Consider the following 17,160-nt stretch of genomic DNA (forward strand, 5'->3'; position numbering starts at 1 on the left):
TTTGGATGGTGATCTGAGTTTAAAATTTTAATATTTAAGAGGCCAGTTCTCAGTTGCCCATGGTTCTGAAACAAAAGATAATCCAGCTCACCACAGTACGAGCAGCAAACAAGAGAAAAAGAGCTGCTGGCTTTAAACTCCCGAGGCAGGCGTTGTTACACAAGGCCCGTGTCAGGTCTTTATGAATAAAAGGACTCTCAATTATTCCAGTCTTGAAGGCCCTGTTGTGCTTTTTTCTCTTACTATTAGTTAGGTGCCAGTATTTATACTAGCTTTTGGCAGGCATAAGTGCTCACACCCAAAGTTAGGTGTGAGATGTCTGCTAATCCAGAGTTATCTAAAGGTTGCTCTGCACAGAACACCCATGCAGAATACTGGCTTAGTGCAGATCACCCCGGCATCTAACGTTGGGCATCATTTACTGATTTCTCCCCTAACCCTGTAACTAACTGGATAAATTTAGGAGAGCAAAAAAGGCTAATGGTCTGAAATTGCTGCTGACTGGATAACATTTCTGAGCCAGTGCTGAAACCAGATACTCAGTTCTGGCCAGGGTCCGAGTACTGGAGCTGAATATCCAGTTTTATTTTAACTACTGGCAGTCTTCTTAGTTGCTGACTGCTGCTGTTGAATATTGGGCCTAGATAGAAAGCTTATGATTTATTTTGGGGATGTTCTATCCTCTCCTTGTGATTAATATTTGGACTACTATGAGGGTCTCTCCTATTACCATTATTGTTCAACATATATGTGCACTCCATACATCAAGGGATTCAAGACTTTGATATCAGGTATCAGTTTTAAATCAATGATACTCAATAGTATATGGCCTTAGATTCAGACCGATAGGAAGCAATAACTGAATGCCTTTTTAGACAAAGTTGTAAACCGACCAAAATTAAATAAACTGAAAGTAAATGGAAGAAAAACTGAGGGGTCCTTTTACTAAGCCGCGTAGGCACATATGCACGTCCTATGTGCATCACTTTTGAATTACTGCCCAGCTACCATGTGGCCCAGGCAGTAATTTCATTTTTTACGCACGTCCAGTAAGCGCGCTGGAAAAATTCCGGCATGCAGCACTAACCGGGCAGTAATGGGCATTGTAAGTGTAGACCATTACTTTCCAGTTAACATGTGAGACCTTACCACTAAATCAATCGGTGGTGGTAAGGTCTCAAACCCAAAATGGATATGTGCCAATGTTTATTTTGCCACACGTCCATTTTCGGCCCCCCAAAAAGAAGAATGGACCTGCGCGCGTCGAATACACGTGTCTACACCAGTGCAAGCCATTTTTCAGCGCACCTTAGTAAAATGAACCTTGAAGTCTTTTGGATGAATAAGTCAGTTTGGTGATTTAGTTCTCATGTTTATAGCCTGGGGGTTATTTTAGATTCATAATTCTCCGTGGATTACACGTCTGACTGCGATGAAGGCTGTCTTTTTAATCCCATGGGGCTCTGGCCCCTTGATTCTATCTGAGATGCCATTCTCCAGTATTGCAGTTCAGCTCTGTGACCCATTTCATCTTGAAAGTTATAATTCCTTGTATGCTAGCATACCCCAAAGAGTAATTTGTAGATTATAATTAATACAAAATTTAGGAGCTCATCTAGGAAGTAATACCAAAGGCTTAATATTCAAAAAGATTTAACTAGGCAGGAGAGGTTTTTGCTTGGTTAAATCAGGCTGAGTGCCTGAGGATGGGATATTCAGCAGCATTTAACCAGGTAGTGCAACGAAGATCACCTTTGACCATAGTGGTACTGCCCACCTAGATCCAGGGCAATTTGGGGAGGGAGTCAGGGCAGTCCCATAAATTATGTAGAGAGCAGCAGAAACATTCAATGCTGGTGCTCACATAAATAACTGGGGTAAATAGGACCACTTAAATAGCAGTCTTAACTTTGCCGTTTAGCTCTGCAAGTATAGCACTAAATATACGGGATAGACAGCTGGAAAATGTTCATTTCCTGTTTGTTTGCTGTGTGGTTTATGGGAATTTTCATTTTATTCATTTTGTTGTTTTGTCAGTTTCTGCTTTTAGTTCACACTCTTTGGAAATAGGACTAGATTCCATACATGGCGCCTAAAAAATCGGCGCTAAACAATATCCGCTTAAACGGTATTCTATAAGCTGCACCTAAAGTTCACCATGGTTTATGGAATGCGTGCTTAAGCAGAAAATTGTGTGTAAATTTGCACCAATGAAAATGTGGTGCAAATGCCCGCACCTAAATTTACATGTAAAGAACCATTATTCTGTAAATAAGCACATAACTTGAAATCACATCCCTGTTGTGCCCCAAAACACCCATGACCCTCTCAGTTCCATGCACCCTTTTTAGGCCGTGTGTAAATTTTAAGCACAGATCCTATGCCTAACTTTATGCATATTGGTCCCAATTAAATCTAAATAGTGCAAATAATTGCTTGTTAAACAGCCAATTATTGGCGCTAATTGGCTCATTATTCTATTAAATTGCACATGCAAGTCAGGGACACACCTAAATTTGCACGTACAATTTTTGGCCACCTTTATAAAATCAGGGATATAGTGTGCATTATGTGGAAACAGCGTGCAATGTTTCATAAAGAGGGTGACTCTTTTCCTGAGTTTGTGCATGCACTTGGTGGTTCCACCATCAGGAAAGAGTGTGCACTATTTCTGAAACGGTACTATTTCCACATAATGCACACTTTTATTAAAAGCTGACAACAAAGCGAGAAAAACTCAAATAAAATGAAAATTACTACTACTACTACTACTTAGCATTTCTATAGCGCTGCCAGGGTTACGCAGCGCTGTACAAGTTTAAACATGGGGAAGGACAGTCCCTGCTCAAGAGAGCTTACAATCTAAAGGTAACAAACTATGTAGTCAGTGTAGGTATCATGAATGGGGAAGGTGGTTAGGCGCCAAAAGCAAGGGAGAAGAGATGGGCTTTGAGTAAGGACTTGAAAATGGGCAGGGAGGGCGCATGGCATAAGGTGATGCGAGGCAGAAGGGGCGGAGTCTGGAGTTAGCAGTGGTGGAGAAGGGTACAGATAGGAGTGATTTGTCCTGAGAGCGGAGGTTACGGGTGGGAACATACGGGGAGAGGAGGGTAGAGAGGTAATGGGGGGCTGCAGATTGAGTGCACTTGAAGGTCAATAGGAGAAGCTTGAACTGTATACGGTAGCGGATCGGGAGCCAGTGAAGCGACTTGAGGAGAGAGGTGATATGAGAGTATCGGTTCACGCAGTAGATAAGATGTGCGGCGGAATTTTGGACAGATTGAAGGGGGGATAGGTGGCTAAGAGGGAGGCCAGCGAGGAGAAGGTTGCAATAGTCAAGATGAGAGGTAACGAGTGAGTGGATGAGGGTTCGAGTGGTCTGTTCAGAGAGGAATGGGCGAATTTTGCTAATATTATAGAGGAAGAAGCGACAGGTCTTAGCTGTTTGCTGGATATGGGCAGAGAAGGAGAGGGAGGAGTCGAAAATGACTCTGAGATTGCGGGCTGAAGAGACGGGGAGGATGAGGGCGTTGTCAACAGAGACGGAAAGTGGGGGAAGAGGAGAAGAGGGTTTGGGTGGAAAGACAAGGAGCTCAGTCTTTGCCATGTTCAGTTTCATGACCCTATTTTCAAATAGCACACACTATTATCTGCAAATGACAAAACACAAAATGTGTATTTTTTTTCTGCTTGTTTTTGTTTGGTAATGACATTCAATGACAGACGATATATCTTTGATTTTTCCTATGCCATGCCAAATGATAGCCCATTCTTAGTGAGTATCGGCTGTACCGACATAACTTTCAGGATTGCTGCTGACCTGGATATTCAGCATCGGTCTGGCTGAATATTGACCCACAAGTATTTTTATAGGATCATCCATTTTGCAAGATTTAGCTTGGCTTTATATTGGATAATGATCTGAGTTTAAAATTTTAATATTTAAGAGGCCAATTCTCAGTTACCCATGGATCTGAATCAAAAGATAATCCAGCTCACCACAGGATGAGCTTTAAACTCCTGTAAAACTCTCAGCACTGTACCAGCCCAGCTGCAGGAAATCACAAGGTTGTGAGTCATGATTCCGACAGTAACTGGAGCCAATAGGATGGTAGTAATCGCTCAGCTTCTCCCATCAGCTGGTCAACACGTAGTTCAGATGGGACTCAATGTCCTTCAAAATGCCCCATGTCAAGTCCCAGAGGCTCTGCAGAAATTCTTCAAAGGAGAGCCAAAGGCTCTGGGAGTCACCCAGATCCTAATAGGCATCACCCAGATCTTCTTTGGAATCGTTCTGGCTGTTATCACTTATACAGCTCTCACCATTTTTGTTATTAGTGCAGTATCTTTCTGGGGTAGATTGTTTTTCATCATTTCAGGATCCCTGTCTGTCACAGCTCAGAATCATGCAAATATATGTTTGGTAAAGGGAAGCTTGAGGATGAATATTGTCAACTCCCTTGCTGCCTTTGTTAGAATAATTATTATTTGCCTTGATCTTGGCCTTGGCATCTATATGAACAATTCATATTACAATAATGGTTTTTCATCTTATCACTGGGTGAAAAGAGATGTTTTGCTGATGGTGATCCCATGGATTGATGGTATTCTCCTGGTTCTGCTGCTCCTGGAGCTCTGCATCTCAATATCCACTGCTGCGTTTGGATGTAAGTCCACTTGTTGCAACTCCAGGTCCAACATGCAATCAGTCATCATTATGCCAAATGAATCCAGGCCAGAGATGAACATTGTATAATGTAATGTATAATGTAAAGGATCAGTAAAAACCAGAAGCCAGCTGTCCATTTGTGCCAGTACCAGCGTATAATGAGAACAATTACTACAGACCTGAAGCCAACCTCAGGCTATGACAAGACCTATGTATAATGAAATTGATCCATGCAGAATTCAAGTCAACTGTCCTTCCACAGCACCACTGACACCTACTAATAATGAGTAAAGGAGGTGTCCTTCAGTAAACATTTTAGTACCTGGACCAGACAATTACATTTGTACTATTCTTTACCATCTTATAAAAATGATTTTAAAAATCTTATTAAATTTTTTTTATAAATAACTATGAAAGATAATGATACCCTCTCCCTGTTTTAACTGTAAAGCACCATTGAAATTCCACCAAAATGTAAATTGTGAGACACTTTGAACTGAAACCTGTTTTTAGATAACAGTGGGATATAAGAATGCATAAATTAATAAATCAAATCAAAATCAATTTCTAAAAAATGTTAAATTGTCCTTTCCATGATTATAATTAAGACTTCTAGTCGTGTTTATATATTGTAAGGGTAACGGTCATGCATTTCATAATATACTGCCTTTTCCCAAAAGGGCTCACGGTTTGTTTTTGTTTTTTGAGGTTTTTTTTTTGTCTTTTTGTACCTGGGGCAATGGATGGTTAACGAATAGTTAAGCTCTGGAATTCATTACAAAACAAAATTTATACCAGAAATATACAAAACAGAACTCTCTATTCCTGATTGTTTAAGCTAATCTATCACGATTGTATTTTAACTCAATACCTTTTACTTCTTATTACAGAAATGAACTCTCTGTACCTGATTACCTAATCCACTCTCCAGCTCATTTTCGAAAGCGATTACTGGCCATCTTCCGACACAAATTGGGAGATGGCCGGCGATCTCCTGAACCTGGCCAAATCGATATAATCGAAAAGCCGATTTTGGCCGGGTTCAACTGCTTTCCGTCGCGGAGCCGGCGAAACATCAAGGGGGCGTGTTGGTAGGGTAGTGAAGGTGGGATGGGGGTGGGACGGAAGCGGGATGAGGCGTGCTCATGAGATGGCCGGCTTCGCCTGATAATGGAAAAAAAAAGCTTGGCTTGACGAGCATTTCGCCGGCTTTACTTGGTCCCTTTTTATTTTCCACGACCAAGCTTTAAAAAGGAGCCCCAACTGGCCAAATGACCACTGGAGGGAATCGGGGATAACCTCCCCTTACTCCCCCAGTGGTCACAACCCCCTCCACCCAAAAAAAAATAAAAAAACATTTTTTGCCAGCCTCTATGCCAGCCTCAAATGTCATACCCAGCTCCATGACAGCAGTATGCAGGTCACTGGAGCAGTTTTTAGTGGGTGCAGTGCACTTCAGACAGGTGGACCCAGGCCCCCCCCCCCCACCTGTTACACTTGTGGTGGTAAATGGGAACCCTCCAAAACCCACCCAAAACCCACTGTACCTACATGTAGGTGCCCCCCTTTACCCCTTAGGGCTATGGTAATGGTGTAGAGTTGTGGGGAGTGGGATTTGGTGGGGATTTGTGGGGGCTAAACAACCAAAGGAAGGGAGCTATGCACCTGGGAGCTATTTTTGTTTTTAATTTTTAGTAGTGCCCCCTAGGGTACCCGGTTGGTGTCCTGGCATGTGAGGGGGGCCAGTGCAATACAAATGCTGGCTCCTCCCACAACCAAATGCCTTGGATTTCGCCAGGTTTGAGATCGCCGGCATTATTTTCCATTATGGCTGAAAACCGATGCCGGCCATCTCAGACCCGGCGAATTCTGACATTTGGCCGAGCCCAACTGTATTAGTGAAGAAAAAGATGGCCGGCTATCTTTTTTGAAAATACGGTTGGCTCCGCCCACTTGCAGCGCCAGCCCCGAAGATGGCCGGCCAGCTATTTGGCAGGCGCCGTTTGATTATGCCCCTCTCTGTCACCTCCATTATAACTATGTATTTCTCTTTCCGGAATTGGTGATCACCATTACGGAACAATGTAAGCCACATTGAGCCTGCAAATAGGTGGGAAAATGTGGGATACAAATGCTACAAATAAATAAATAAATTACTGGAGGAAGTGATAACAGCAGTTAGCGTATCTGGGTTTAAAAAAGGTTTGGATGAATCCTATGGAGAAAAAGTCCATAGTCTGTTATTGGGATAGACCTGGGGAAGCCTCTGCTTGCCCTGGGATTGGTAGTGTGAAATCTTGCTACTATTTGGATTTCTGCCAGGTATTTGTGACCTGGATTGGCCGCTGTTGGAAGCAGGATATTGGGCTAGATGGACCATTGGTCTGACCCAGTATGGCTATTCTTATGTTCTTATGGGAAAAAAGAAAACTGATCATATAACACTGGTCCTGCCTGAGCTACATTGGCTACCAGGAACTGCAAGAATGACTTTTAAAATTTTATGTTTGTTATTTAAAGTGATCAAAAGATATGTTCCTAAAAGGCAACTTTTGTCCTCACAGCGAACCTTGTTAGAACTTCTGTCTTTGTCTTTAGTTAAGCTATCATCAATTACAAATCGGGCCTTTTTTTATTCTGGCCCTTATCTGTGGAATCAGTTGGCAGAGGAAATAAGAAGCATAGATAGTTATCTGCAGTTTTGCAAAGCCTTGAAAACTTGGCTCTATTTAAGCTCTTTTGAGCAATTGTGAAATCATTCTTTGATGTGCTATTAACTCTTCAGCAGAGCGTTGATAATATGGTACTGCAATAACATACAGTCACTTATTTATATATATATAAGTGAGCCTACAATCAGTGGGAAAATGTGGGATATAAATGCTTTAAATAAATAAATATATTGTAACTGATGCTTTGATGCTGTTGTATTCAAAACTCTGCTGCCCGTCTCATCTTCCGCCAGGGTCGCTTTACTCATACTACCCCTCTCCTCAAGACCCTTCACTGGCTCCCTATCCGTTTTCGCATCCTGTTCAAACTTCTTCTACTAACCTATAAATGTACTCACTCTGCTGCTCCCCAGTATCTCTCCACACTCGTCCTTCCCTACACCCCTTCCCGTGCACTCCGCTCCATGGATAAATCCTTCTTATCTGTTCCCTTCTCCACTACTGCCAACTCCAGACTTCGCGCCTTCTGTCTCGCTGCACCCTACGCCTGGAATAAACTTCCTGAGCCCCTACGTCTTGCCCCATCCTTGGCCACCTTTAAATCTAGACTGAAAGCCCACCTCTTTAACATTGCTTTTGACTCGTAACCACTTGTAACCACTCGCCTCCACCTACCCTCCTCTCTTCCTACCCATTCACATTAATTGATTTGATTTGCTTACTTTATTTATTTTTTGTCTATTAGATTGTAAGCTCTTTGAGCAGGGACTGTCTTTCTTCTATGTTTGTGCAGCGCTGCGTACGCCTTGTAGCGCTATAGAAATGCTAAATAGTAGTAGTAGTTCTAAACTGCTTTAGTGCTTATTGGTATAAATGTGATATATCAAATTAATAAATCAAATCAAGTGACTTGCCCAGGGTCACAAGGAGCTGTAATGGGAATTAAACCTGGTTCTAATGGCTCTCATTCCACTGCACCAGTGGCGTAGCTACGTGGGGCCTGAGGGGGCCCGGGCCCCCGCAGATTCGCCCCTGGCCCCCTGCCGACGACCCCCCTCCCGCCACCAACCTTCCCCCACCATCGCCGCCAGCCCCGCTACCGCATGATTTACCTTGATTGCTGGCGGGGATGCCCAAACCCTGCCAGCCAAGAGTGTTCTTCAGCGCTGGAGTTAGTAAACTCCGGCGCCTTCATTCAAGAAAGTTCGTCTGAAGGATCAGCTGGTTTTGACGCCTTACGTCCTGCACCGTGCATGTAGCCCCGTGCAGGACGTAAATGCGTCAAAACCAGCTGATCCTTCAGACGAACTTCCTTGAATGAAGGCGCCGGAGTTTACTAACTCCAGCGCTGAAGAACACTCTTGGCTGGCGGGGTTTGGGCAGCCCTGCCAGCAAACAAGGTACTTCATGGGGCGGGCGGCGACGGCGGCCGAGGGTTGGTAGCGGGAGGGGGGGAGTTTAAGAGTGTCGGCGCGATCGAGCGGGGGAAGGGGGGTTGCCGGAGGGGGGAGGCAGCTTAACAGTGCCCCCCCATCTCGGGCTCTGGCCCCCCCTCCTGGCAAGGTCTGGCTACGCCCCTGCACTGCACAGTCCATTAGGTTATTCCTCTACTCTAAATGTAAGTGTTCATTTTCCAGCTACTTAAGGGTTCTTTGTGGTTACACAAAATTGGTATTTATCAATGTTTTTAAGCTATAGATATTTTTGTACCTTTACTGACAGAGTCAAATATTTATGTTTGTGTCATGTGGAGGGGCATAATCGAATGGGGATGACCATCTCTAAGGGCGCCCATCTCTAAGAACATCCTGGTGAAGGGGCGGGGAAACCTGTATTATCGAAACAAGATGGGCATCCATCTTTTGTTTCGACAATATGGTCAGGGACGCCCAAATCTCAACATTTAGGTCGACCTTAGAGATGGTCATCCCCAGTTTTCGGCGATAATGGAAACCAAGGGCGCCCATCTCAAAAATGACCAAATCCAAGTCATTTGGTCATGGAAGGAGCCAGCATTCGTAGTGCACTGGTCCACCTGACATGCCAGGACACCAACCGGGCACCCTAGGGGGCACTGCAGTGGACTAACTTATGCACTAACTGAATGGAAAAAGGCATGCAGTGGTCACTAACCACCTCCCACACTGAAAAAAAACAACTTTAAAAACGTTTGTGGTTTTTTTTAGAGTATGGGTGAAGGATGTCCTTCGCTATGCCTCCGCGCAGTTGAGGATGTCCTTCGCTAGTTATTTAGATTTTGCTCACACCTTTTTCAGTAGTAGCTCAAGGTGAGTTACATACAGGTACACTGTATATTTCTATGGCTCCGTCCCTGCAACGGCAGTTGAGGATGTCCTTTGCTATGGCAGTTGAGGACCTCCAAAACGAGGATGTTTGTGAGAAGGTCATCCATGCCTGGATGTTTCTGTGAGAAGGATGTCCATGCCTCCAACACCCCCTTTATTTATTTATTTGGATTTTGGATCACAAGTAGCAACAGTGGGATTTGAACTGGCCACCTCTGGATTGCAAAACCAGTGCTTTAACCACTAGGCCACTCCACTCTACTCCAGTCCCTTGAAATTTGGCCATCCCTGTGGGGGGGGGGGGCAGTTGGGGACGTCCAAAATGTTTGACAGAAGGACGTCCACGCCCTCGTTATCCCTCCGCTGACACACACATACCTCCCCCACAGGGACCTGCATACTGCCCCCCCCCCCCCCACAGGAATGGCCAAATTTTAAGGGAGGGGAGGAATGGCCTAGTGGTTAGAGCACTGGCCCTACAAGCCAGAGGTGGTCAGCTCAAATCCCACTGCTGCCACCTGTGATCCAAAATCCAAATAAATAAAGGGGGTGTGGGAGGCATAGCAGGCATGGATATCCTTCTCAGAAACATCCAGGCATGGACATCCTTCTCACAACCATCCACATTTTGGACAGAGGAATATCAAAGGACATCCTCAACTGCTGTTGCAGGGATGGAGGCATAGCAAAGGAGGTCCTTCACCCATACTCTAAAAAAAAAGACAAAAGTTTTTAAAGTTGTTTTTTTCAGGGTGGGAGGTGGTTAGTGACTACTGGGGGAGTCAGGGGAGGTCATCCCCAATTCCCTCCAGTGGTCATCTGGTCATATAGGGAACATTTTTGTGGCTTGGTCTTAAAAAAAAGGACCAAGTAAAGTCGACCAAGTGTTCGTCAGGGACGCCCTTCTTTTTTCCATTATCACTTGAGGACACCCCTCTGTTAGGCACACCCCAGTCCTGCCTTTGCTATGCCTCTGACATGCCCCAGGAACTTTGGTCATCCCCGCGACGGGAAGCAGTTGGGGATGCCCAAAATCGGCTTTCGATTATGCCGATTTGGGCGACCCTAAGAGAAGGGCGCCCATCTCCTGATTTGTGTCGGAAGATGGGCATCCTTCCCTTTCGAAAATAAGCTAGTTAGGGACCCAAGTGCATAGGGTTTTCCACTTACTGCATGTTAGCAGCAAAAATAAATGTGCAGTAAGTACAAAGCCTGTGTGGCAAATGCAGGATTTATTGCACACGGCAGACAGTGCACAGGTACCACGTTGCATGCAGTGGCAGATACCGTGGGTACTCCCATGCTATCTGCCACTTCAGTATATGGTGAGAGTCCAGTCCATAAATAAAAAAGTAAATACAGCCAAGCTGCAGTGGCATACCCCTTCCCCCCAAATCCCCCTCCCCTAATACTTCCCCCTATTCAATTTCTACTTCTGGTCCAACTCCCTCTGCTCCTTCCCCCTACACACACACAGTTTGGATCCCCCACCTGATCTCTTCCTCTCTGCTGGACACATCTCCTTGACAGAAAAACTCCAACCTCCCTGACAGAAAAACTCCCCTCCCACTCCAGAGTACTACACCCCCTCATAAATGCCCCCGGGACCTTTTTGGGGTCTGCATTGGTGGTTGCAGTCCCCCTCTGCTGCTGTCTGGGTAGGCACGAACATCGAAAATGCTGCCTATGCCCCCTAACAGTAGTTTCTCTGTACTACCACTAGGGAGGGGGGCATCCTTCTATATAAGGAAGCATTCATAGAAGGAAGACTGCCACCCATGGCCAATGAATTACTGTGTAGATAGGTTCCGGGTGAGGTTGTGGGGTAGGAGTAGGGTAGGGGTCTGGTGGGAGGGGGGTTCTGTCAGGGGAGGATGTGTCCAGTAGGGGGGGGAGGAGCAGATCATGGAAGATACAGAAGGGGAATCATGCACAGGAGGGATTGGAAGGCCAGGGGGATGTGCTGCCTTAGCATCTCACTTCTTAGCAGCTACACTATTGAACTGCTGACAGTGCAGCTGTATTTACTGCCTCCTCTTGCACTATTGGCAGTTGTGACAGCTAGTGCATTATAATGAAACACTTGCAAGCTGTCACAGCAGGCTACCTCTCCTCCACTATCACACCCACACAACACCTATTGCTGCATTGAGCAGCTACAGTGGGAATTTTAGCATGGTGGCTGCTTTAATAGTGCAGTAGACATTAGCGTGGATCTGCACTAATGTCTACCACACAGTAAAACTCATGCTAGCTGCTTAACTCAGCTTAGTAAAAGAGTGTCTTAGGAGTCAGCATGGCAAAAGCACAGAAACTGCGAGGATGATAACAGATAATCTGAGGTAGTGATGAGATTAGTAGTAGAAATTGTGTCATTCTGGTCTTTATCAAATAAACACCAATTTAAGGGTTCCTTTTACTAAACCGTGTAAGCATCTATGAGGCATATTTTCAAAGCACTTAGCCTCCCAAAGTTCCATAGAAAGCTATGGAACTTAGCCTCCCAAAGTGCTTTGAAAATATGCCTCTATGTGTGCCAAAATGGAGTTACCATCCAACTACCATGTGGCTCTTGAGGTAATTTCATTTTTGGCACGCATCCGATACGCGCATCTGAAAAATAGTTTTTATTTTCGGGCACACATAACCGTCACATGCCATGTGGCATGCTTAGATCATTACTGCCCGGTTACTGCGTGAGTCTATCGCTAGGTTAATGGTTGGCAGTAAGGTCTCAGACTCAAAATGGACATGTGGCAGTTTTCATTTTGCCACACGTACATTTGTCAAAAATTTTAAAAAGGCCTTTTTTTACAGGTGCACTAAAAAATTGATCGGTGCACCCCCAAAACCCGCACCTACACTACCGCAAGCCATTTTTCAGCATGCCTTTGTAAAAGGACCCCTAAATTACTTGCAGCAGGTTTGAAACTGGAGATGACAGAGATGAAAACGGTAAAAAAATTAAAAAATGCATGGGATAAGCACAAAGGGACCCAGTTTAGATGGAATGAATCCATAGAAGTTTAGTGGAGATTAGATGGCAACACCAGTAATTGTGAAGCAAAGCCAGTGTAGGGCAGATTTCTATGGTCTGTGCCCTGATTGTGGCTAGACAGATTTGGATGGGCTGGAGTGGGACTTCAATAACAACTTCAGAAGTTTTAGAACAAGGACAGTAGTGGGCAGACTTATACGGTCTATGTCCTGAAAATGGAAAGGACAAATCAAGATCAGGTATACATATGAAGTATCACATCATACCTTATGCTATGAGTTTATCTTGTTGGACAGACTGGATGGACCGTACAGGTCTTCATCCACTGTCATCTACAATGCTACACGAGATCTACACCATGCAGAGATTTCAAAAGGATGTAATTTGGGTGGAGCTAAAATCTACACATGTTCCTCATTTTTCAAAGGTAACACATGTGTATGGGGAAAAAATATCCATGTTGGCTTTTAAACCCACTGAAAGGCATTCATGGGTTTTATAAAATTGAATGCATATATTTTCTTTGAAATCTGTTGCAAGGCCTGCAGGTAAAGTTACCTGCAAACTCTGTACCAATGAAGACAATTTGAAACTTGCCCCTTACTGTGTTCAGATTGTTACTGAGATATTCACTTAAAACAAGGCATTCACAAAGTAGCATTTAGCTCGTAAGGGCGCTATTGCATTTGCTAGTTCTAGAAATTATGCATTTGTTTTTCATTTGGCAAAGGAATACTGCCCTTTCCTAGAAATACCAAACCCAGATTTCAGATTAAGCACAGCTATTCCAGCTATTCATTATTGTACTGTTTCAGTGGGGTGCATTGAGGGGAAGAGGGAAACCTGATACAGTATTACTGTTTTTTTGTGTTTTCTTTTATTTTTTTCCATGGCTTTCTTTCAAGGACAGTTTCATAACAGTACATTTTGAACACGTCACCCTTTTCTAGTTATTTTAAGGCCTGGTTCTGTGTCTATGGGGGAAAAGTTCAGAAAATCTTTTCTCGATCAGATTTGCAGTATTAGCTTTATTTTAGCATGTTCTCCATCTGTTTCAGTGATCTACATAACACTACTTACTACTCAAAAGTACATAATCCTAAGTATTTATGAATATTTATATCTATGTTCTCTTTCTCACACACACACACTTCTCTTTATCTCCTTTTTCTGATAATTTTCCATCTATGGTTAAAAATAACTATAATAAAAAGCTATTTATGGCCCAATATTGAAAGGGACTTATATATAGGGGACAATTGTTTGTTTGTTTTTTAATTGAAAATTTTCATAATTTTACAAGCATTATACTTGCGACATGAAATACAGATATGATTAATACATAACATTCAAGTGGAAACAAAATTAACTAAAGAAAAACATTAATATTTCACCATATCTTCCTTTGACCACAATTAAAGAGGAAGGAGTCAAAATTGTTCAGGGGAACATAAAAAGAAGAAAAATATATAAGGAAAGGCCTAGCCCTAAATACCACCATACAATACTTTATGTTGGTTTTATCATTTGACAAGCTTTTTCATATTTATAAATTCTCTCAATTGTGTTGGTACAAAAAACACATACTTTATATTTAGATATTTTATAACACACTTGCAAGGATAAGCAAGTAAGAAAGTTGCCCCTAAAGACCTGGTTTCCTCTCTCATTTCCAGAAACTGTTTTCTTCTTTCTTGAGTGATTTTAGTCACGTCAGGAAATATCCACAATTTCTGTCCACAAAATTGTTGCTGGGGACAATTGTATGAGGGTGTCTCCATATAGGCGTCATGAGGGCGGTGGTAAGAGCTCATTCTATAATGGAACTTAAGCAGGTATGCTCCATTACAGAATACTATTGTAACCTGGTATAAATGCACCTAACATTATCAGCTTGCACTTACACCTGCCATTGACCTGGTGTATATACAAATGCCCAAATCCTTGTTAGAAGCGTGTGTAATTTACAGTATTCTGTAAGTTATGCATGTAAGGGGGAGTCCCCACTTATGTCCTGCCCATGCTTCACCCCTTTGTACATTCCCTTGCAAATATATATACCATGTAAGTTATGTGGATATTTGCGGAACAGCAGTTAGGCAGCATACTGCCATATATGTGCATTAAACCTCTAATTTAATAAAATTCACCAAACATTGCCGGTGCAAATTTGGGCACACACCCAATTTGCATGCACAATTTAATGGAATAATAAGTTAATTAGAACCAATAATTGGGTTTTTAATAAGCAATTATTGGCATGGATTAGATTGGCATATATGTACATAAATATAGGCATGGGATCCACGCCTAATATTTATGCATGAACTGAAAAAAGGGGTGCAGAAATGGGAGGGGTCATGGGTATAATGGAGGTATTCCTGAAATTAACATGTATTGTTATAGAATAATGGGGATATGCACCTAATGTAGGTGTGTACATTAGCACTACATTTCAGTTGGTACAAATGGTCACGCTTAATGTTCGGCACAGTTTGCATAAGTGCTATTCTATAAACCACACCTAACTTTATTATTATTATTATTATTATTATTATTATTATTGATAATAATAATAATAATATTTATTCTTCTGTGTTTGCCAAAACTGGTTCAATATGGATCACAACACTCAAGAGCCGGTACAACTCTGGAATATATTGAACAAACACAATTATTTCATAAAAAATAGCAGTCAAAATACATAACACAATAAAAAAAAATTCATAATTTAAGCCTTCATGAATTGATAGAGTTATTCAAGCTATTATTGCTGGGTAACAAACCTATAAAATAAAAATGTCTTTAAAAACTTTCTAAAAGTTTTATAATCTATAATGGACCAGAACTCGGAAGAGTTTTCCAAAGTTTTGCTGCTTGAAAAGAGAAAGAGGATTCAAGCAGTTTCATTCCTCTAGGACAGTGTTTCCCAAGTCCGGTCCTGGAGTACCCCTTGCCAGTCAAGTTTTCAGGATATCACAACGAATTGCATATAATGGAGGCAGTATACGCAAATCGAGTTCAGGCACATTTATTGTGGATTTCCAGAAAACCTGACTGACAGGGGTACTCCAGGACTGGACTTGGGAAACATTGCTCTAGGACTAGGGAAAACAAAAGGGTTAGGTTGCCTCTATGACCAGGTTCTTACTGAAGATGCAAATTGAAATAAAGAATACATATACAATAGTGACAGGCCATAGAAGATCTTATACAAAATACAATAAGCGTGGCTTATGGACTAGTGCCTTTTTTGGTGCCATATATAGAATCTAGCCCTAAGGGGGGGGGGGGGGGGTTCTATAAATGGCATTCAAAAATCGGTGTTGGAAAAAAACAGGTGCTAAGCAGGTATTCCATAAAGGGTACTCCAAGATGAGGACTCTTTATAGAATAGTGCTTAGAGATGAGTTTCATAAAGTTGAGAACCGGTATGTACACCAGCTGAAACCTGATGTAAATGCTGGCACTCAACTCATTTATTTATTTTATTTATTGGGATGTATTAACAGCCTTTATGAAAAGATTCACCCTCAAGGCATTTTGGTGTGTAAATGGCTCTATTCTATAAAACTGTACGCAAATTTTTGGAATGCCTCAGAATGCCCATGTCCCCTTTTGATTGTAAGCTATGGGATTTAGGTGCTCAGGGTTGAAACCAAATTAGTGCCAATTAAATGCAATTATTGCTTGTTAAAGCCCATTAATTCATACTTGATAACTTGTTATCTAATTTAGTTGTGCACACATCATGGATCTGTGCTGAAATTTCAGCATTTATATTACATAAGAACATAAAAATAGCCATACTGGGTCAGACCAATGGCCCATCTAGCCCAGTATCCCGCTTCTAACAGTGGTTAATCCACCTGGCAGAAACCCCATTCATAGCACCATTCCATGTTACCAGTCCTGAGCCAAGTAGTAGCTTCCCCCATGTCCATCTCAGTAACAAACTATGGACTTTTGCTCCAGGAACTTGTCCAAACCTTTTTTAAATCCAGATACACTAACCGCTGTTACCACATCCTCTAGCAATGAGTTCAGAGGTTAACTCTTCTTTGAGTGAAAAATATTTCCTCCTATTTGTTTTAAAGTATTTCCATGTAATTTCATTGAGTATCCACTGGACTTTGTACTTTTTGAATGAGTGAAAAATCGATTCACCTCCACCCGCTCCACACCACTCAGGATTTTATAGACCTCCATCATATCCTCCCTCAGCTGTGTATTTTCCAAGCTGAAGAGCCCTAACCTCTTTAGCCTTTCCTTATATGGAAGCAGTTTCATCCCTTTTATCATTTTAGTCTCTCTTCTTTGAACCTCTTCTAATTCTGCTGTATCTTTTTTGAGATATGGTGACCAGAATTAAATACAATACTCAAGGTGAGGTTGCATCATGGAGTGATACAGAGGCATTATAGTATTCTTGGTCTTATTTTGCATTCCTTCCTAATAATTCCTAGCATCCTGTTTGCTTTTTTGGCCGCTGCTACACACTGGACAGAAGATTTC

The 17,160-nt window shown here is 42.5% G+C and overlaps 1 protein-coding gene across 1 annotated transcript; it reads left to right on the top strand.

Moving 5' to 3' along the window:
* Positions 1-4,078: 4,078 nt before the first annotated feature.
* On the top strand, positions 4,079-4,756 carry LOC115461881 (membrane-spanning 4-domains subfamily A member 4A-like). Its single transcript, XM_030191941.1, has one exon. It carries the CDS (start codon positions 4,079-4,081, stop codon positions 4,754-4,756), a length of 678 nt encoding a protein of 225 aa, XP_030047801.1.
* Positions 4,757-17,160: the final 12,404 nt, after the last annotated feature.

The sequence above is a fragment of the Microcaecilia unicolor genome, chromosome 2 (genome assembly GCF_901765095.1).
Source record: "Microcaecilia unicolor chromosome 2, aMicUni1.1, whole genome shotgun sequence".
Classification (NCBI taxonomy): domain Eukaryota; kingdom Metazoa; phylum Chordata; class Amphibia; order Gymnophiona; family Siphonopidae; genus Microcaecilia; species Microcaecilia unicolor.